This window comes from Mustelus asterias, chromosome 2 (assembly GCF_964213995.1).
Source record: "Mustelus asterias chromosome 2, sMusAst1.hap1.1, whole genome shotgun sequence".
Lineage (NCBI taxonomy): Eukaryota > Metazoa > Chordata > Chondrichthyes > Carcharhiniformes > Triakidae > Mustelus > Mustelus asterias.
The window spans coordinates 1136187-1159195 of NC_135802.1; the positions used below are offsets into that span (position 1 = coordinate 1136187).

Below are 23009 nucleotides of genomic sequence, written 5' to 3' on the forward strand. Positions count from 1 at the left end.
GCAGATCGTGCCTTACGAGCCTGGTGGAGTTCTTCGAAAATGTGACTAAACACATTGACGAAGGGAAGGCGGTAGATGTGATTTATATGGATTTTAGCAAGGCGTTCGATAAGGTCCCCCATGCAAGGCTTCTCGAAAAAGTGAGAGGGCATGGGATCCAAAAGGCTGTTGCCCTGTGGATCCAGAACTGGCTTGCCCAAAGGAGGCAGAGAGTGGCTATAGATGGGTCTTTTTCTAAATGGAGGTCGGTCACCAGTGGTGTGTCCCAGGGATCTGTTCTGGGACCCTTGCTGTTTGTCATTTTCATAAATGACCTGGATGAGGAAGCGGACGGATGGGTTGGTAAGTTTGCCGACGACACGAAGGTTGGTGGGGTTGTGGATAGTCTGGAGGGATGTCAGAAGTTACAGAGGGACATAGATAGGATGCAAGACTGGGCGGACAAGTGGCAGATGGACTTCAACCCAGATAAATGCGTCGTGGTCCATTTTGGTAGGTCAAATGGGATGAAGGAGTACAATATAAAGGGAAAGACTCTTAGTACGGTAGAGGATCAGAAGGACCTTGGGGTCCGGGTCCATAGGACTCTGAAATCGGCCCCAGAGGTGGAGGAGGTGGTTAAGATGATGTATGGTGTGCTGGCCTTTATCAATCGAAGGATTGAGTTTAGGAGTCCGGGGATAATGATGCAGCTATATAAGACCCTCGTCAGACCCCACTTGGAGTACTGTGCTCAGTTCTGGTCGCCTCACGATAGGAAGGATGTGGAAAAGATTGAAAGGGTGCAGAGGAGATTTACAAGAATGTTGCCTGGATTGAGTGGCATGCCTTATGAGGATAGGTTGAGGGAGCTCGGTCTTTTCTCCTTGGAAAGACGAAGGATGAGAGGAGACCTAATAGAGGTGTATAAGATGTTGAGAGGCAAAGATTGGGTGGACTCTCAGAGGCTTTTTCCCAGAGTGGAAATGTCTGCTACGAGAGGACACAGGTTTAGGGTGCTGGGGGGTAGGTACAGGCGAGATGTTAGGGGTAAGTTTTTCACACAGAGGGTGGTGGGCGAGTGGAATCGGCTGCCATCAGTGGTGGTGGAGGCGAACTCAATAGGGTCTCTTAAGAGACTCCTGGATGAGTACATGGAGCGTAATAGGACGGAGGGTTATCGGTAGGTCTAGAAGGTAGGGATGTGTTCGGCACAACTTGTGGGCCGAGGGGCCTGTTTGTGCTGTAGTTTTTCTATGTTCTATGTAGTGGTGCTGTTGGTGATGACATTAACAGGAAATTAGAGATGCCTGCAATAAAGGAACATCTGTAATTTTGGGTGATTTTAATCTGCACATCGATTGGTCAAACCAAATTAGTCACAATACTGTAGATGAGGAATTCCTGGCGTGCATACGGGATGGTTTTCTGGACCAATACATTCAGGAACCACCGAGGACAGGCCATTCCACACTGGGTATTGTGTAATGTGAAAGGAATCATTGCCAATCTAGCTGCACGAGACCCCTTGGGTAGTTGATTCGGAGACGAGGGTGCTGAGTCTTAATAAAGGAAACTATGAGGATATGAGGTGTGAGTTGGCCTTGACAGATTGAGAAATGTTACTGAAAGGGATGACGGTGGATATGTAATGGCATATCAATAAGGGGTGAACTGCAGCAACTGTTGATCACCCTCATCAATCATCTTCGACACTTCCTCGAAAAATTCGATCAGGTTCGTGAGACACGACCTCCCCTTCACAAAACCATGTTGCCTCTCACTAATACGTCCACTTATTTCCAAGTCGGAATAAATCCTGTCTCGAAGAATCCTCTCCAATAATTTCCCTACCACTGATGTAAGGCTCACCGGCCTGTAATTACCTGGATTATTCTTGCTACCCTTCTTAAACAAAGGAACAACATTGGCTATTCTCCAATCCTCTGGGACCTCCCCTGTAGCCAGTGAGGATACAAAGATTTCTCTCAAGGACTCAGCAATTTCCTCTCTTGCCTCTCTCAGTATTCTGGGGTATATCCCATCAGGCCCTGGGGACTTGTCTCCCTTGATGTTTCTCAAGAACCCCAATACCTCTTCCTTTTTGATCTCAACATGTCTCAAACTATCTACACATCCTTTCCCAGACTCATCATCCATCAAGTCCTTCTCTTTGGTGAATACTGACGCAAAGTACTCATTTAATACCTCGCCCATTTCCTCTGGCTCCACGCATAGATTCCCTCCCTTGTCCTTGAGTGGGCCAACCCTCTCCCTGGCTACCCTCTTGCCCTTTATCTATGTATAAAATTCTTGGGATTTTCCTTAATCCTGCTGGCCAATGCTTTTTCATGACATGCATCGGTATTCACGAAGGAGAGGGGCGTGTTAACCGGGAGTGTCTCGGAGGGAGGTGTTGACCCGTTAGAGAAAATCTCCATTACAAGAGAGGAAGTGTTAGGTTTTTTAGGGAACATTAAAACTGACAAAGCCCCAGGGCCTGATGGCATCTATCCTCGACTGCTCAGGGAGGCGAGAGATGAAATTGCTGGGCCTCTGACGGAAATCTTTGTCGCTTCTTTGGGCACGGGTGAGGTCCCTGAGGATTGGAGGATAGCGAATATGGTCCCATTGTTTAAGAAGGGTAGCAGGGATAACCCAGGAAATTATAGGCCGGTGAGCTTGACGTCCGTGGTAGGGAAGTTGTTGGAGAGGATTCTTAGAGACAGGATGTATGTGCATTTAGAACGGAACAATCTCATTAGTGACAGACAGCATGGTTTTGTAAGAGGGAGGTCGTGCCTTACAAATTTGGTGGAGTTTTTTGAGGAAGTGACAAAAACGGTTGATGAAGGAAGGGCCGTGGATGTTGTCTATATGGGTTTCAGTAAGGCATTTGACAAAGTCCCACATGGCAGGTTGGTTAAGAAGGTTAAGGCTCATGGGATACAAGGAGAAGTGGCTAGATGGGTGGAGAACTGGCTTGGCCATAGGAGACAGAGGGTAGTGGTCGAAGGGTCTTTTTCCGGCTGGAGGTCTGTGACCAGTGGTGTTCCGCAGGGCTCTGTACTGGGACCTCTGCTGTTTGTGATATATATAAATAATTTGGAAGAAGGTGTAACTGGTGTAATCAGCAAGTTTGCGGATGACACGAAGATGGCTGGACTTGCGGATAGCGAAGAGCATTGTCGGGCAATACAGCAGGATATAGATAGGCTGGAAAATTGGGCGGAGAGGTGGCAGATGGAGTTTAATCCGGATAAATGCGAAGTGATGCATTTTGGAAGAAATAATGTAGGGAGGAGTTATACAATAAATGGCAGAGTCATCAGGAGTATAGAAACACAGAGGGACCTAGGTGTGCAAGTCCACAAATCCTTGAAGGTGGCAACACAGGTGGAGAAGGTGGTGAAGAAGGCATATGGTATGCTTGCCTTTATAGGACGGGGTATAGAGTATAAAAGCTGGAGTCTGATGATGCAGCTGTATAGAACGCTGGTTAGGCCACATTTGGAGTACTGCGTCCAGTTCTGGTCGCCGCACTACCAGAAGGACGTGGAGGCGTTAGAGAGAGTGCAGAGAAGGTTTACCAGGATGTTGCCTGGTATGGAGGGTCTTAGCTGTGAGGAGAGATTGGGTAAAGTGGGGTTGTTCTCCCTGGAAAGACGGAGAATGAGGGGAGATCTAATAGGGGTGTACAAGATTATGAAGGGTATAGATAGGGTGAACAGTGGGAAGCTTTTTCCCAGGTCGGAGGTGACGATCACGAGGAGTCACGGGCTCAAGGTGAGAGGGGCGAAGTATAACTCAGATATCAGAGGGACGTTTTTTACACAGAGGGTGGTGGGGGCCTGGAATGCGTTGCCAAGTAGGGTGGTGGAGGCAGGCACGCTGACATCGTTTAAGACTTACCTGGATAGTCACATGAGCAGCCTGGGAATGGAGGGATACAAACGATTGGTCTAGTTGGACCAAGGAGCGGCACAGGCTTGGAGGGCCGAAGGGCCTGTTTCCTGTGCTGTACTGTTGTTTGTTCTTTGACCCCTTTTAGCTCTTCTTACTCCTTGCTTAAGTTTCTTTCTACTTTCCTGGTGGAGACTAAACATGACGGCCTCAGCGAGGAGATCAGAGGCCACTGACGGCCCGGGTCGTCAGAGCAGGAACCGAGAGTGCCCATGGGGCAGTGCCAAACTGGCAGTGCCCACTGGGCACCCTGGCACCGCCCCACCGGCACCTTAACTGTACCAGGGGCAGTGCCAAAGGGGTGGGGCCTGAGTGTGCATGGAGTCTGAGTGGGGGTGAGGCAATGGGGAGGCAACAGGGGAGCTTTGCAGACGGGGTGTGATTGACGTGGGAGGGCATGGAAGAGGGCGGTGAGCAGCAGACAGGAGCTCTGAGGATGGAGGGGGGTTGATCGCCAAGGAGGTGCTCTGCAGGGGGCGATTGATGGGGGAGGGGGAGCTCTATAGATGGGGCGATCAGCAGAGTGGAGGGTATAGTGCCGCTGATGATGTTTGGGGGGAAGGGGGATGAGCAATGATGTCCGTGGGGGTGGTGGCAGGAGATAAGAGTGCCAATGCAACAGTCTGCAGCCGGCTTCACCGGCGAGTTTAAAATCCGTCTCCCTCTACTGGTGGAGGAATCGCACTTCTGGCAAGTGGTTAGCACTGCTCCCTCACTGATTCCCAGTTTGGGCCACTGTCTGTGTGGAGTCTGCACGTTCTCCCTGTGTCTGCGTGGGTTTCCTCCGGGTGCTCCAGTTTCCTCCCACAGTCTGAAAGACGTGCTGGTTAGGGTGCATTGACCTGAACAGGCGCCGGATTGTGGCGACTAGGGGAATTTCACAGTGATTTCATTGCAGTGTTCATGTAAGCCTCACTTGTGACACTAATAAATAAACTTTACTTTAAATGTGACAAGTGTCATCAGATTGCATTTTCAAACTCGCCCAAAAAACAGATCTGAAACTCTCCCATTATCTTGCTGGTTCGGCACTTCGAATTTTCTTTCCTAAGATTGCATATTGAGAATTTTTGGTCGGAAATTTCGCCCACAATGTTTTGGCCTCAACTAGTTTCTGTGGCAATGAATTGCACAGGCTGACCACTCTCTAAGTGAAGAAATTTCTCCTCATCTCTGTCTTAAATGGTCTACCCTGAATCCTCAGACTGTGACCCCTCGTTCTGGATTCCCCCACCATCAGGAACATCCTTCCTGCATCGACCCTGTGTAGTCCTGTTAGAATTTTACAGTTTTCTATGAGATCCCCCCTCAACCTTTTGAACTCCAGCGCAAACAATCCTAACCTCGTCAATCTCTCCTCGTGCATCAGTCCCGCCATCCCCAGAATCATTCTGGTAAACCTTCTCTGCACCCCCTCTGCAGCAAGAATATCCTTCTTCAGATAAGGACACCAAAACTAAACATGATTCTCCAGGTGTGGCCTCACCAAGGCCGTATACAATTGCAGCAAAACATCCTGCTCCTGTCCTCAAATCCTCTCGCTACAAAGGCCAACACACCACTTATTTTTATTCATTTGATCTGATTTGATTTATTATTGTCACATGTATTAACATACAGTGAAAAGTATTGTTTCTTGCGCACTATATGGACAAAGCATACTGTTCATAGAGAAGGAAACGAGAGAGTGCAGAATGTAGTGTTACAGTCATGCCTCGGGTGTAGAGAAAGATCAACTTAATGCAAGGTAAGTGTGCAGGGCTTCCAGGGTGGAGGGCGTGCTCTCGCTGACCTCTTGCTCAAAACGGGTGTAGAATGTATTGAACTCATCAGGGAGGGGTGCGTTGGAGCCGGCAATTTTACATGCCTTCATTTTGTAGCCTGTTATGTCTTGCAGACCTTGCCATAGTGGGCGGGGCATTCATAGGACATTGGCGTTGTTGGCAGGCCAGCATTTATTACCCATCCCTCATTGGTGAGATGCCTTCTTGAGCAATTGATTGGCTTGCCAGGCCATTTCAGAGGGCAGTTGAGAGTCAACCATATGGCTGTGGCTCTGGAGTCACATGTAGCATTTGGTGTTTTAACACTGGGCAGAGGTAATTGTATAGGCCTGAGGAAAGAGTTGGCCCAAGTAAACTGGGCACGAATAACTGAGGGCACAACATTTGAGGGACAATGGCGATGTTCAGGGAGATATTGAATACCTCTCAATTAAAAGTATATTCCTGAGAGGAAAAGGAATTGTAAAAGGAAGGAAAAGATTCCATGGCTAGACAAGGAAGTCAAAGAGAACACAAAGGTTAAAAACTAGGGCACACCAAACTGCAAAAGCTAATTGCAAGTTGGAGGATTGGGAGAACTTGGGAGAATTGGAGCTGTGAGGCAGTACCAATCTGCCACCCAAGACATTCTCTCTTCCACCTTCTTCCATGAGGAAAAAGATACAAAAGTCTGGGGACACGTACCAACTGACTCAAGAACAGCTTCTTCCCTGCTGCCATCAGACTTTTGAAAGGACCAAACTTGCATTAAGTTGATTTTTCTCTACGCCCTAGCTATGACTGTTCTTCTGCACTCTCTCCTTTCCTTCCCTGTGTATGGTATGCTTTGTCTGTACAGCTCAGAAGAAACAATATTTTTCACGATATACTAATACATGTGACAAAAATAAATCAAATCAAAATCAAATCAAAAATCAAACCATACCACCCCATGTGATATATATAAATAAATGATTTGGATGAAAGCCGAGGTGGGTGGATTAGTAAGTTTGCAGATGACACAAAGATAGGTGGAGTTGTGGATAGTGTAAAAGGTTGTCAAAGGATACAGCGGGATATAGATCAGCTGCAGATACAGGCGGAGAAATGGCAGATGGAGTTTAGAATCATTGAAACTCTATGATTCTATGAATGTTAAGGTTCAGCAAAAAGCTACTAAAAATAGAATCAAAGAGCTAAGATGAACTATGAAAGGAAACTATCAGAAAACATAAAGACAGATACTAAGAGCTTCTATTAGTATATAATGGGGAAGAGAATAGCGAAGGTAAATGTTGGGCCCTTTAGAGGACGATACTGGTGAGGTAATAATGGGGAACACAGATGGCAGAGGCACTACATAGAACATAGAACAGTACAGAATAGTACAGGCCCTTCAGCCCTCGATGTTGTGCTGAGCTTTGTCCGAAACCAAGAGCAAGCTATCCCACTCCCTTTCACTCTGGTGTGCTCCATGTACCTCTCCAATAACCGCTTGAAAGTTCCTAAAGTGTCCAACTCCACTATCACAGCAGGCAGTCCATTCCACACCCCAACCACTGTCTGAGTAAAGAACCTACCTCGGACATCCCTCCTATATCTCCCACCATGAACCTTATAGTTATGCCCCCTCGTAACAGCTACATCCACCCGAGGAAATAGTCTCTGAACGTCCACTCTATCTATCCCCCTCATCATCTTATAAACCTCGATTAAGTTGCCTCTCATCCTCCTCTGCTCTAAAGAGAAAAGCCCTAGCTCCCTCAACCTTTCCTCATAAGACCTACCCTCCAAACCAGGGAGCATCCTGGTAAGTCTCCTCTGCACTCTCTCCAATGCTTCCACATCCTTCTTATAGTGAGGTGACCAGAACTGCACACAATATTCCAAATGTGGTCTCACCAAGGTCCTGTACAGTTGCAGCATAACCCCACGGCTCTTAAACTCCAACCCCCTGTTAATAAACACTAACACACTATCGGCCTTCTTCACAGCTCTATCCACTCGAGTGGCAACCTTCAGAGATTTGTGGATATGAACCCCAAGATCTCTCTGTTCCTCCACATTCCTCAGAACCCTGCCGTTGACCCTGTAATCCACATTCAAATTTGTCCTACCAAAATGAATCACCTCGCACTTATCAGGGTTAAACTCCATCTGCCATTTTTCGGCCCAGCTCTGCATCCTATCTATGTCTCTTTGCAGCCTACAACAGCCCTCCACCTCATCCACTACTCCACCAATCTTGGTGTCACCGGCAAATTTACTGACCCACCCTTCAGCCCCCTCCTCCAAGTCATTGATAAAAATCACAAATAGCAGAGGACCCAGCACTGATCCCTGTGGTACACCGCTGGTAACTGGTCTCCAGTCTGAAAATTTTCCATCCACCACCACCCTCTGTCTTCTATGAGATATTTAATAAATACTTACTGTGTTCACCCCAGTCCAACGCCGGCATCTCCACATCATGACTACCATCTTCTATGAGATAGCCAGTTACCTATCCAATCGGCCAAATTTCCCTCTATCCCACACCTCCTTACTTTCTTCATGAGCCGACCATGGGGAACCTTATCAAACGCCTCACTAAAATCCATGTATACAACATCAACTGCTCTACCTTCATCTACACACTTAGTTACCTCCTTAAAGAATTCAATCAAATTTGTTAGGCAAGACGTACCCTTCACAAATCCGTGTTGACTATCCCGGATTAAGCTGCATCTTTCCAAATGGCCATAAATCCTATCCCTCAGGACCTTTTCCATCAACTTACCGACCACCGAAATAAGACTAACCAGCCTATAATTACCAGGGTCATTCCTATTTCCTTTCTTGAACAGAGGAACAACATTCGCCACTCTCCAGTCCTCTGGCACTATCCCCATGGACAGTGAGGACCCAAAGATCAAAACCACTAAACCAATATTTTGCCTCTGTCTTCATGGCCAAGAATAATGAAGATTTTCCAAAAACTGTCCTTAATGCAGAGGAACTTGGTGCAATAACCATCACTAGGGAGAAGGTATTGAATACACTAATGGGATTAAAGGCAGATAAGTCTCTGGGACCTGATGGCCTGCACCCTAGGGTATTAAAGGAGGTGGCAGCAGAGATAGTGGATGCATTGATTGTAAAAATTCCTTGGATTCTGGTAAAGACCCAGTGGATTGGAAACACGCTCATTTGATGCCCTTATTAGAAAGAGAGAAATAAAATGTAGGAAACTATAGGCCGGTTAGTTTGACCTCCGTGGTGGGGAAGTTGCTGGAATCAATCATTAAGGAGGAGATTAATGAGCATTTGGAAAATCAGAACTCAATATACCATTGTCAGCACGGTTTTACGAAGGGTAAGTCATGCTTGACAAATCTGCTTGAGTTCTTTGAGGACATAACCAGCAAGGTGGATCGTGGGGAACCTGTGGATGTGGTATATCTAGACTTCCAGAAGGCATTTGACAAGGTGCCACATGAAAGGCTGATCCAGAAGGTGAGGTCGCAGGGGATTGGGGGTAGAGTACTAGATTGGATTGAGGATTGGCTGACTGACAGAAAATAGAGAGTGGGGATAAATAGGTTTTTTTCTGGCTGGCAAAATGTAACTAGCAGGATGCCGCAGGGGTCAGTTCTCGGACCTCAGCTGTTTACAACCTATATAAATGATCTACAAGCAGGGACAGAGTGTAACATTGCGATAACTAAAATAGGTGGGAAAGCAGGCAGTGAAGAGGATATAAAGATTTAACAGACGGATAAAGATGGGCGAAGCGAATGGGCCATAATTTTGCAGATGGAGTTTAATGAGGATCTACGTGGGTTTCCTCCGGGTGCTCTGGTTTCCTCCCACAGTCCAAAGATGTGCGAGTTAGGTGGATTGGCCATGTTAAATTGCCCTTTAGTGTCAGATGGAGTAGCTAGAGTAATTGCATGGGGTTATGGGGATAGGGCCTAGGGGGGATTGTTGTTGGTACAAACTCAATAAGCCGAAAGGCCTCCTTCTGCGCTGTAGGGTTCTATGATTCTATGTGGATAAGTGTGAGGTTGTCCATTTTTGCAGAAAAAACCGGAAGGCAAATTATTACCTAAATGGAAAGCAGATTCAAAATGCATCTGGGCAGAGGGATCTGGGTGTGTGTGTTCTGGGCAGAGGGATCTGGGTGTCTGTGTTCTGGGCAGAGGGATCTGGGTGTGTGTGTTCTGGGCAGAGGGATCTGGGTGTCTGTGTTCTGGGCAGAGGGATCTGGGTGTCTGTGTTCTGGGCAGAGGGATCTGGGTGTCTGTGTTCTGGGCAGAGGGATCTGGGTGTCTGTGTTCTGGGCAGAGGGATCTGGGTGTCTGTGTTCTGGCCAGAGGGATCTGGGTGTCTGTGTTCTGGGCAGAGGGATCTGGGTGTCTGTGTTCTGGGCAGAGGGATTTGGGTGTCTGTGTTCGGGGCAGAGGAATCTGGGTGTCTGTGTTCTGGGCAGAGGGATCTGGGTGTCTGTGTTCTGGGCAGAGGGATCTGGGTGTCTGTGTTCTGAGCAGAGGGATCTGGGTGTCTGTGTTCTGGGCAGAGGGATCTGGGTGTGTGTGTTCTGGGCAGAGGGATCTGGGTGTCTGTGTTCTGGGCAGAGGGATTTGGGTGTCTGTGTTCGGGGCAGAGGAATCTGGGTGTCTGTGTTCTGGGCAGAGGGATCTGGGTGTCTGTGTTCTGGGCAGAGGGATCTGGGTGTCTGTGTTCTGAGCAGAGGGATCTGGGTGTCTGTGTTCTGGGCAGAGGGATCTGGGTGTCTCTGGGCAGAGGGATCTGGGTGTCTGTGTTCTGGGCAGAGGGATCTGGGTGTCTGTGTTCTGGGCAGAGGGATCTGGGTGTCTGTGTTCTGAGCAGAGGGATCTGGGTGTCTCTGGGCAGAGGGATCTGGGTGTCTGTGTTCTGGGCAGAGGGATCTGGGTGTCTGTGTTCTGGGCAGAGGGATCTGGGTGCCTGTGTTCTGGGCAGAGGGATCTGGGTGCCTGTGTTCTGGGCAGAGGGATCTGGGTGTCTGTGTTCTGGGCAGAGGGATCTGGGTGTCTGTGTTTTGGGCAGAGGGATCTGGGTGTCTGTGTTCTGGGCAGAGGGATCTGGGTGTCTGTGTTCTGGGCAGAGGGATCTGGGTGTCTGTGTTCTGAGCAGAGGGATCTGGGTGTCTGTGTTCTGGGCAGAGGGATCTGGGTGCCTGTGTTCTGGGCAGAGGGATCTGGGTGCCTGTGTTCTGGGCAGAGGGATCTGGGTGTCTGTGTTCTGGGCAGAGGGATCTGGGTGTCTGTGTTTTGGGCAGAGGGATCTGGGTGTCTGTGTTCTGGGCAGAGGGATCTGGGTGTCTGTGTTCTGGGCAGAGGGATCTGGGTGTCTGTGTTCTGAGCAGAGGGATCTGGGTGTCTGTGTTCTGGGCAGAGGGATCTGGGTGTCTGTGCTCTGGGTAGAGGGATCTGGGTGTCTGTGTTCTGGGCAGAGGGATCTGGGTGTCTGTGTTCTGGGCAGAGGGATTTGGGTGTCTGTGTTCGGGGCAGAGGAATCTGGGTGTCTGTGTTCTGGGCAGAGGGATCTGGGTGTCTGTGTTCTGGGCAGAGGGATCTGGGTGTCTGTGTTCTGAGCAGAGGGATCTGGGTGTCTGTGTTCTGGGCAGAGGGATCTGGGTGTCTCTGGGCAGAGGGATCTGGGTGTCTGTGTTCTGGGCAGAGGGATCTGGGTGTCTGTGTTCTGGGCAGAGGGATCTGGGTGTCTGTGTTCTGAGCAGAGGGATCTGGGTGTCTCTGGGCAGAGGGATCTGGGTGTCTGTGTTCTGGGCAGAGGGATCTGGGTGTCTGTGTTCTGGGCAGAGGGATCTGGGTGTCTGTGTTCTGGGCAGAGGGATCTGGGTGTCTGTGTTCTGGGCAGAGGGATCTGGGTGTCTGTGTTCTGGGCAGAGGGATCTGGGTGCCTGTGTTCTGGGCAGAGGGATCTGGGTGCCTGTGTTCTGGGCAGAGGGATCTGGGTGTCTGTGTTCTGAGCAGAGGGATCTGGGTGTCTGTGTTCTGGGCAGAGGGATCTGGGTGCCTGTGTTCTGGGCAGAGGGATCTGGGTGCCTGTGTTCTGGGCAGAGGAATCTGGGTGTCTGTGTTCTGGGCAGAGGGATCTGGGTGTCTGTGTTCTGGGCAGAGGGATCTGGGTGTCTGTGTTCTGGGCAGAGGGATCTGGGTGCCTGTGTTCTGAGCAGAGGGATCTGGGTGTCTATGTTCATGAATCGTAGAAAATTGGTGCGCAGGTGCAGCACGTAAGGCAAGGATAGATAAATGTTTGAACAGTAAAGGAATTAAGGGTCATGGTGAGCGGGTGGGTAAGTGGAGCTGAGTCCACAAAAAGATCAGCTATGATCTTATTGAATGGCGGGGCAGGCTCGAGGGGCCAGACGGCCTACTCCTGCTCCTAGTTCTTATGTTCTTACGTATTAAAAAAGGCAAATGAGATGTTGGCATTGATTGCAAAGGGACTGAAGTTTAAAAGTAGAGAAGTGTTGTTGCAATTCTGTAGGGTGTTGGTGAATAAAGTTAAAGTTTATTTATTAGTCACAAGTAAGGCTTACATTAACACTGCAATGAAGTTACTGTGAAATTCCCCAAGTCACCACATTCCAGCGCCTGTTCGGGTCAATGCACCTAACCAGCACATCTTTCAGACTGTGGGAGGAAACCGGAGCATCCGGAGGAAACCCACGCAGACATGGGGAGAACATGCAAACCCCACACAAACAGTGACCCAAGCTGGGAATCGAACCCAGGGCGGCCCGGTAGCACAGTGGTTAGCACTGCTGCTTCACAGCTCCAGGGTCCCGGGTTCGATTCCCGGCTCGGGTCACTGTCTGTGTGGAGTTTGCACATTCTCCTCGTGTTTGCGTGGGTTTCCTCCGGGTGCTCCGGTTTCCTCCCACAGTCCAAAGATGTGCGGGTTAGGTTGATTGGCCAGGTTAAAATTGCCCACGAGATGTGTAGGTTAGAGGGATTAGCGGGTAAATATGTGGGGGTAGGGCCTGTGTGGGATTGTGGTCGGTGCAGACTCGATGGGCCGAATGGCCTCCTTCTGCACTGTAGGGTTTCTATGATTCTATGATTCTTGGTGCTGTGAAGCAGCAGTGCTAACCACTGTGCTACCGTGCCGCCCCACCGTGTGGTGAGACCACCTAAGGAGTATTGTATCCAGTTTTGGTCTCCTTATTTGAGGAAGGATCATATAATCCCTACAGTACAGAAGGAGGCCATTCAGCCCATCAAGTCTGCACCAATCACAATCTCACCCAGGCCCTATTCCCATAACCCCAAATATACACCCTGCTAATCCTCTGACACTAGGGTCAATTTAGCATGGCCAATCCACCTAAACCAACAGCTTTGGACTGTGGAAGGAAACCGGAGCACCCAGAGGAAACCCACGCAGACAGGGGGAGAATGTGCAAACTCCGCACAGATAGTGACCCGAAGCTGGAATTGAACCCGGGTCCTGGCACTGTGAGGCTGCAGTGCTAACCACTGTGCCACCGTGCCGCCCCGGGTCCCTGGCACTGTGAGGCTGCAGTGCTAACCACTGTGCCACCGTGCCGCCCCGGGTCCCTGGCACTGTGAGGCTGCAGCGCTAACCACTGTGCCACCGTGCCGCCCCGGGTCCCTGGCACTGTGAGGCTGCAGTGCTAACCACTGTGCCACCGTGCCGCCCCGGGTCCCTGGCGCTGTGAGGCTGCAGTGCTAACCACTGTGCCACCGTGCCGCCCCGGGTCCCTGGCACTGTGAGGCTGCAGCGCTAACCACTGTGCCACCGTGCCGCCCCGGGTCCTGGCACTGTGAGGCAGCAGTGCTAACCACTGTGCCACCGTGCCGCCCCGGGTCCTGGCACTGTGAGGCAGCAGTGCTAACCACTGTGCCACCGCGAAGCAGATGGCAGCTCAGAGAATGTTCACCAGATTGATTCTGGGGATGAAAGGGTTGACGTATGATGAAAGATTGAACAGTTTGGGTTTATACTCGCTGAAGTTTAGAAGGATGACAGGGGATCTGATCGAGGTATAGAACATTTTAAAAGGGATTGATAAAGTAAATGTCAACCAAATGTTTCCTCTTATGGGACACTCTTGAAGAAGAGGCCACAGGGATAGGTTGAGAGGTCGTAGATCTGAGGCTGAGATGAGGAGGAACTATCCTAGACTCCTCAGGGAGGCAAGAGATGCAATTGCTGGGCCTCTAACAGAAATCTTTGTCTCTTCACTGGACACAGGTAAGGTCCCAGAGGATTGGAGGATAGCAAATGTGGTCCCGTTATTTAAGAAGGGTAGCAAGGATAACCCTGGTAATTATAGGCCGGTGAGCCTTGTTGGAGAAGATTCTTAGAGATAGGATATATGCGTATTTAGAACTGAATCATCTAATTAGCGATAGACAGCATGGTTTTGTAAGAGGGAGGTCATGCCTCACAAATTTGGTTGAGTTTTTTGAGGAGGTGACAAAAACAATTGACGAGGGAAGGGCCGTGGATGTCGTCTACATGGATTTTAGTAAAGCGTTTGACAAGGTCCCTCATGGCAGGCTGGTGCAAAAGGTTAAATCTCACGGGATAAAATGTGAGCTAGCTAGATGGGTGGAGAACTGGCTTAGCCATAGGAGACAGAGGGTAGCAGTGGAGGGGTCTTTTCCCGGTTGGAGGTCTGTGACTAGTGGTGTTCCGCAGGGCTCTGTACTGGGACCTCTGCTGTTTGTGATATATATAAATGATTTGGAGGAAGATGTAACTGGTGTGATCAGTAAGTTTGCGGACGACACAAAGATTGCTGGAGTTGCGGATAGTGATTAACATTGTCAGAGAATACAGCAGGATATAGATAGGCTGGAACATTGGGCGGAGTAATGGCAGATGGAATTTAATCCAGATAAATGCGAAGTGATGCATTTCGGTAGATCAAATGTAAGGGGGAGCTATACAATAAATGGCAGAACCATCAGGAGTATAGACACACAGAGGGACCTGGGTGTACAAGTCCACAGATCCTTAAAGGTGGAGAGGGTGGTGAAGAAGGCAAATGGCATGCTTGCCTTTATTGGATGGGGCATAGAATATAAAAGTTGGCATATGATGTTGCAGCTGTATAGAACGATGGTTAGGCCACATTTGGAATACTGCATCCAGTTCTGGTCGCCACACTACCAGAAGGACGTGGAGGCTTTGGAGAGAGTACAGAGAAGGTTTACCAGGATGTTGCCTGGTATGGAGGGTTTTAGCTATGAGGAGAGATTAGGTAAACTGGGGTTGTTCTCCCTGGAAAGACGGAGGATGAGGGGAGACCTAATAGAGGTGTATAAAATTATGAAGGGCATAGATAGAGTGAACATTGGGAAGCTTTTTCCCAGGTCAGAGGTGACAAACACAAGGGGTCACAGGCTCAAGGTGAGGGGGGCAAGGTTCAACATAGATGTCAGGGGGACGTATTTTACACAGAGGGTGGTGGGGGCCTGGAATGCACTGCCAAGCAAGGTGATTGAGGCGGACACGCTGGGATCGTTTAAGACTTATCTAGATAACCACATGAACAGACTGGGAATAGAGGGATACAAACGAATGGTCTAGTGGGCACATGAGCGGCGCAGGCTTGGAGGGCCGAAGGGCCTGTTCCTGTGCTGTATTGTTCTTTGTTCTTTGAACTACTTCTCACAGAGGGTGGTGAATTTGTGGAACTCGCTGCCCCATCGCGCGGTGGAGTCTGAATCATTGAATGGTTTCGAGAAGGAGATAGATATATTTCTAACAAAAAAAGGGAAAGAGAGATTTGGAAACATAGCAGGAAGAGATCAGCCATGATCGGATTGAATGATGGAGCAGGCTCAAAGGGCTGAATTTGCCTACTTCTACTCCTAATTCCTATGTTCTTATGTAGGCCAGACCTGGTAAGGAAGGCAGATTTCCTTCCCTGAAGGACATTAGTGAACCAGATGGGTTTTTCCGACAATCGACAATAGATTCTTAATTTTTTTAAATTCAATTCAAATTCCACCATCTGCCGTGGCAGGATTTGAACCCAGGTCCCCAGAACATTAGCTGAATTTCTGGATTAATAGTCTAGCGATAATACCATTATCTCCCCCAATACCTCCCCCAATGGCCTTTTTTACTGCCTGCTGCACCTGCAAACTAACCTTCAGTGACTGGTGTACCATAACATCCCCTCTTTGAATTTATGTCCATTCAGATAATAATCTGCCTTGTCGTTTTTGCTATAAAAGTGGATAATCTGACATTTATCCAAATTGAACTGCATCTGTCATTCATGTGCCCACTCACTCAGCTTGTCCAAATCACTCTGAAGCATCTCTGCACCCTCCTCACAGTAAGAAGTCTCACAACACCAGGTTAAAGTCCAACAGGTTTATTTGGTAGCACGAGCTTTCAGAGCACTGCTCCTTCATCAGGCCCTCCTCACAGCTCACCCTCCTACCTAACTTTGTGTCATCTGCAAACTTGGAGATAATACATTTAGTTTCCTAATCTAAATCATTAATATATAGAATGAATAGCTGGAGTCCCAGCACCGATCCCTTTGGCACCCCACTAGTTATTGCCTGCCATTTGGAAAAATACCTATTTATTCCTACTCTCTGTTTCCTCTCTGCCAACCAGTTTTCTATCCATCTCAGTACACTTCCCCCAATCCCATGTGCTTAAATTTTATATGCTAATCTTTTATGTGGGACTTTGTCAAAAGCCTTCTGAAAAATCAAAGAAACCGCATCTACTGGCTCCCCCTTGTCAACTCTACTGGTTACAACCTCAAAGAATTCCAGAAGATTTGTCAAGCATGATTTCCCCTTCATAAATCCATGCTGACTCTGTCCGATCCTGCCACTGTTTTCCAATTGTTTTGCTATAAAATCTTTGATAATGGATTCAAGAATTCTCCCCACTCCCAACATCAGGCTGACTGGTCCATAATTCCCTGTTTTCTCTCTATCTCCCTTTTTGAATCGTGGGGTTACATCTAATTACTCTCTCTCTCATTTCCTTGTCAGCCATGGTTTCGCCACCTTTCCTGTTTTGCTTTTGCACCAGACAGGAATAACAATTACTGCAGGAACACAGGATTGACAGGGTTAACGGGAGCTGAGGTTCCACGAATGCAGAGCAATGCGGGGTTAATAGGAATATCAGGAATTGAGGCTCGGGACAGTGCGTCGAGTTATAAAGATCCAGAATACCCACCCACACAACACATCTGCATCGATAGGTAATGGTTAATATCTCTCTCACGACTATAGCTGCACCAAAGTGATTTCTCCAGCATCTCCTGAGCCCACATGGTGAAGGAAGTGTTCTTCCCGCTTGCCTGCTGCCGACCCTGTCTCTGTCTCGCTCCCTCCCTCTCAGAGTTCGCAGTAACTAGCTCCTCTTTCCAGCTCCTTCCTCTCTTGACTGCTCCGTCCACTCTGAGGATCAAGTTGCAGTTTTATTTGCTAAACCAGCTGGATCTGTGTCAACAATTACCACACCCAGAACAGAATGGGGAAACAAACAGACACTGCCCGTAGGTAAGCAGAGACCCCCCCGCCCCTCAAATCCCCCTGCCTCGTCAAACTGGAAACCCAACCCAGGAGCTTGAGGTGGACCCCACACACATTACCCCAGAACTGACAGTTCCAACTAATCATTTAAAAGGGCAATGTCGCATTTCAATCAAATACTACTTAACTCTTTCAGTACAAAACTACATTTCTCAAACAATGACTCAAAGGAAATCCTAGGCCAGAATGAGGTGGGAGTAGATGGGACAAAGGGGGAGGAAGTGGGGGGGGGGGGGGGGGGGGGCGGAAAGGGGGCAGAATGGGGAGGAGAATGGGGGTGTGGTTAAAGGCGGAATGGAGGGACAATGGGTGGATGGACGAATGGGCGGGAGAATGGGAAATAGGGAATGGGGGGAATAGGGGAATGGGGAATCAGGGGAATGGGGGAATAGGGGGAATGGGGGAAAAGGGGAACGGGGGAATAAGGGAATGGGCAGGGGAATGGGGGAATGAAGGAATGGGGGGAATGGAGTATGGGGAATAGGCATGGAAATGGGGATATAGGCGGGGAAATGGGGGAATGGGCAGGGGAATGGGGGAATGGGCAGGGGAATGGGGGGTATGGGTGAAAGGGAGAAGGAGAGAGGGGGGGAAGGGAGAGAGGGGACAGGGGAGAGGGGGCGGGGGATGGGAAGGGGAGAGAGGAGAGGGAGGGGGAGAGTGGGAAGGGAAGAGGGGGAATTGGGGATATGGGGAGATAGAGGGGAGGGAGAGAGGGGAGGAGGAGAGCGGAGGGGGAGAGGGGGAAGAAGAGAGGGGGAAGGGGAGAGGGGAAAGGGGACGGGGAATGGGAGAGGGGGAAGCGGAGACGGAAGACGGGAGAGGGGAAGGGGAAGGGGAGAGGGAGAGGGGGGAAGGGGAGGATCACTGACAACAGCTGAAGACACAAGCTCTGGTTCAAGACCAGGTATAAAGTCAGATGAACAAGTTCCTCATTAACACCCACTTCCCTCCCCCGACAACTCCTCCCCGACTAACCCTCCGCTGGCTGCCCCTTCCCCGGCTGCCCCTCCCCCGACTGCCCATCACCCGGCTGCCCCTTCACTGGCTGCCCCTCCCTCGGCTGCCCCTCCCCCGGCTGCCCATCCCCCAACTGTGCGTACTCCAACTACCCCTTTCCCAAACACAGCACACAATTCCTAATTTTTGTAACCGAGTACAGGAGTTGGAAAATCATATTGCAGCTGTATAAAACCTTGGCAAGGCCACATAAGAATATAAGAACTAGGAGCAGGAGTAGGCCATCTGGCCCCTCGAGCCTGCTCCGCCATTCAATAAGATCATGGCTGATCTTTTTGTGGACTCAGCTCCAATTAACCGCCCAGCTCACCATAACCCTTAATTCTTTACTGTTCAAAAATTTATCTACCTTGCCTTAAAAACATTCAATGAGGTAGCTTCAACTGCTTCACTGGGCAGGGAATTCCACAGATTCACAACCCTTTGTGTGAAGAAGTTCCTCCTCAACTCAGTCCTAAATCTGCTTCCCCTTATTTTGAGGCTATGCCCCCTAGTTCTAGTTTCACCCGCCAGTGGAAACAACTTCCCTGCTTCTATCTTATCTATTCCCTTCATAATCTTATATGTTTCTATCAGATCTCCCCTCATTCTTCTGAATTCCAATGAGTATAGCCCCAGTCTACTCAGTCTCTCCTCATAAGCCAACACTCTCAACTCCGGAATCAACCTAGTTGAGTATTGCGTGCAGTTCTGGTCACCGCACTACCAGAAGGACGTGGAAGCTTTGGAGTGAGTGCAAAGAAGGTTCACCAGGATGTTGCCTGGTCTCGAGGGTGTCGGCTATGAGGAGAGGTTGAATAAACTAGGATTGTTTTCACTGGAAAGATGGAGGCTGAGGGGAGACCTGAGAGAGGTCTACAAAATGATGAGAGGCACAGACAGGGTGGATAATCAGAGGCTTTTTCCCAGGGTCGAAGTGTCAATTACACGGGGGCAGAGGTTCAAGGTGAGAGGGGGAAAGTTTAAGGGAGATGTGCGGGGGAAGTTTTGCACTCAGAGAGTGGTGGGTGCCTGGAACGCGCTGCCAGAGGAGGTGGTGGAAGCAGGAACATTAGCAACATTTAAGAAGCATCTGGATGGGTGCATGAATAGGGAGGGAATAGAGGGATACGGACCGAGTAAGGGCAGGTTTTTTTCAGTTTACTTGGGGCATCATGATCAGCACAGGCTTGATGGGCTGAAGGGCCTGTTCCTTGCTGTACTTTTCTTTGTTCTCTTTGTTCTTTGTTCACACATTGATTCACATCCCCTCTCCCTATCCCCATTTTTCCCATATTCCCACTGCCCCTCTCTCCTCACCTTGCTCCGGCCCCCTGACCCCTTCCCCTTCGCCCTGTCCCCCCTGCACCTCACCAAAACCCTCTAGCCTCTCGGTTGACTGGCTGTGCTGCTGATTTGACCATTCCCCAATGAGTCAGCTTCCACTGGGTATCCCTGCCACTATTAGAGGGAACAGTGCCTCCAGTAAATACATTCTGACCAATAGGTTCTTCCTGTGGAATTAATGAGTCACAATCCAGGCTCCAGATTTACACACTTATCAGCAAGTTCCAGAATCAACCTGCAGCTTACCAAATGCATTACCTCACCATACAATCTTCCAGCTCAGAAAGAAGCCATTCAGCCCATTGATTCCATACTGACTCAGTCTAATTCCCCCACCCAGTCCCAAAATCTCTAAGTCTATTTCTCTCACTGTGTCTATCCAAATTACTTTTCACACCGTACACTGTCTCCACTTCCACCACCCTCGTGTCAATGAGTTGTAGTTTATCACCGCTCAGTGTGTAAAAAAAGTTCCTCCTCATATCCCCCCCATGTCGCAAATTTGTGTCTCCCAGTCCTTGCACCATCAGCCGATGAGTCATGGGGTCTGATTTTACTATTGCGGCGTGCCTGTTTTCGGGCGTGAAAACTTGGTGAAGTCGGGCGTGAGGCCATTAATGCGATCCACACCCGCGTGTGGACACTTTACCAAGGCCCAAAAATGGCCACGATCTGAACTGTGCCCGAAACGGGCGCAACGGCGATTTAAATGCATTTAAATTGAATTAAAGGGCTGCCCGTCCAACTTTACCATCGCGTTCGTCCGTCCAGATTCGGCGTGAAACAGACATGCTCGGCAAAGGTCTGTTTCGGGCGCTCCAACTTCTGAGGAGATAAGTTCAGAGCTTCAGGGGTGGGGGGAGAAGGAGGGAGGCCCGATCATTCTCTGGGTAGCGGGGGGGGGGGGGGTTGGATGGATAAGAGGGACAGTTATGTTGTGGGGGTGGGGCGATATCTGTGGGGGCCATCGCTCCCGCTTTTCGCTCCCGCATTATCTGCTTTTTGTGGCCCGGGAGCGATGTGACAGGGGAGCATTTTTCAATTTTTTTCTTACTGCACATGCGCAGTTCAAAGCTCCAATCGGAGCGCGATAAGCCCCGCCCACAGCGTGATTCAGACCCGCAATTCTTTTTCAGGCGAAGTGCGTATCAGGGAGCTTGGGAACAGATTTCCAATTTGGATCTGAATTGTGCCCAGATTCAGCACTTAGAATCAAAATAGTAAAATCAGGCCCATGGAATCATAGAGTCCTTCAGCACTGAAAAGGCCATTCGGCCCATCAAGTGAAAGCCCAATGGGAAGAGTTTTCCTTGTCCAACTTATCAAAACCTGTCACAATCTTGTACACCTCCACCCGATCTCCCTTCACTCTCCTAAGCTCCAATGAGAACAACCCCAACTTCTCCACCTGAACCTTGTAACTAAAATCCCTCATTCTTGGAACCATTCTGGTCAACCTCCTCTGTACCCTCTCAATGTCCCTCACATCCTTCCCAAAGTGTGGTGACCAGAACTGGACACTGTTCTCCAATTGGGGCCGAACCAGAGCGTTCAGCAGTAATTTCCTTGCATCTGTACTCAACAACTCCGGATGATTGGAGGGTGGCTCATGTTGTTCCGTTGTTTAAAAAAGGTTCCAAAAGAAATCCGAGAAATTATAGGCCAGTAAGTTTGACGTCGGTGGTGAGCAAGTTATTGGAAGGTGTGATAAGGGATAGGGTCTACAAATATTTGGATAGACAGGGACTTATTAGGGAGAGTCAACATGGCTTTGTGCGTGGTAGGTCATGTTTGACCAATCTATTAGAGTTTTTCGAGGAGGTTACCAGGAAAGTGGATGAAGGGAAGGCGGTGGATGTTGTCTACCTAGATTTCAGCAAGGCCTTTGACAAGGTCCCTCATGGGAGGTTAGAGAGGAAGGTTCAGTCACTAGGTATACATGGGGAGGTAGTAAATTGGATTAGACACTGGCTCAATGGAAGAAGCCAGAGAGTGGTTGTGGAGGATTGCTTCTCTGAGTGGAGGCCTGTGACTAGCGGTGTGCATGATGTGGGGTGTACTAGTGGTGTGCCGCAGGGATCGGCGTTGGGTCCATTGTTGTTTGTCATCTATATCAATGATCTGGATGATAATCTGGTAAATTGGATCAGCAAGTTTGCTGATGATACAAAGATTGGAGGTGCAGTGGACAGTGAGGAAGGTTTTCAAAGCTTGCAGAGGGATTTGGACCAGCTAGAAAAAGGGGCTGAAAAATGGCAAATGGAATTTAACGCAGACAAGTGTGAGATATTGCACTTTGGAAGGACAAACCAAAGAAGAACGTACAGGGTAAATGGTAGGACTCTGAAGAATGCAGTTGAACAGAGGGATCTGGGAATACAGGTACAGAATTCCCTAAAAGTGACGTCGCAGGTGGATAGGGTCGTAAAGAGTGCCTTTGGTACATTGGCCTTTATAAATCGGAGTATCGGGTATAAAAGTTGGAGTGTTATGGTAAGGTTATATAAGGCATTGGTGAGGCCGAATTTGGAGTATTGTGTACAGTTTTGGTCACCTAGTTACAGGAAGGATGTAAATAAGATTGAAAGAGTGCAGAGAAGGTTCACAAGGATGTTGCCGGGACTTGAGAAGCTGAGTTACAGAGAGAGATTGAATAGGTTGGGACTTTATTCCCTGGAGCGCAGAAGATTGAGGGGAGATTTGATAGAGGTGTATAAGATTTTGATGGGTATAGATAGAGTGAATGCAAGCAGGCTTTTTCCGCTGAGGCGAGGGGAGAAAAAAACCAGAGGGCATGGGTTAAGGGTGAAAGGAGAAAAGTTTAAAGGGAATATTAGGGGGGGCTTCTTCACGCAGAGAGTGGTGGGAGTGTGGAATGAGCTGCCGGATAAATTGGTAAATGTGGGGTCACTTTTAACATTTAAGAAAAACTTGGATGGGTTCATGGATGAGAGGGGTGTGGAGGGATATGGTCCAAGTGCAGGTCAGTGGGACTAGGCAAAAAATGGTTCTGCACAGACAAGAAGGGCCAAAAGGCCTGTTTCTGAGCTGTAATTTTCTATGGTTCTAACTCCATTTATGAAACCCAGGATCCCAAATGCTTTGTTAACCACTATACCCTGCTGCCTCGAAACGTGCATTAAGAATCATAGAATCATACAGTGCAGAAGAGGACCTTTGGCCCATCGACTCCGCACCAACACATTAAAAACACCTGAGCTCCCACTAATCCCGCCTGCCAACACTTGGTCCATAGCCCTGAATGTTGTGATGTGCCAAGTGCTCATCCAGATACGTTTTAAAGGATGTGAGGCAACCCGCCTCCACCCCCCTCCCAGGCAGCACATTCCAGACCCTCACCACC

The 23009-nt window shown here is 49.1% G+C and overlaps 1 protein-coding gene across 14 annotated transcripts in view; it reads right to left on the bottom strand.

Moving 5' to 3' along the window:
- LOC144504463 (plectin-like) overlaps window positions 1-23009 on the bottom strand; it is a 745079-nt gene that overhangs the window by 314755 nt on the left and 407315 nt on the right. Inside the window, exon 1 of one of the 14 annotated variants that reach the window (XM_078229839.1) lies at window positions 16941-17105. The exons of the other annotated variants lie outside the window; for them this stretch is intronic. Coding sequence (XP_078085965.1) covers window positions 16941-17037 — 97 coding nt within the window. The 5' untranslated portion in view covers window positions 17038-17105. Of the gene's footprint in view, window positions 1-16940; window positions 17106-23009 lie in introns of those variants that run through there. 14 annotated transcript variants of the gene reach the window in all.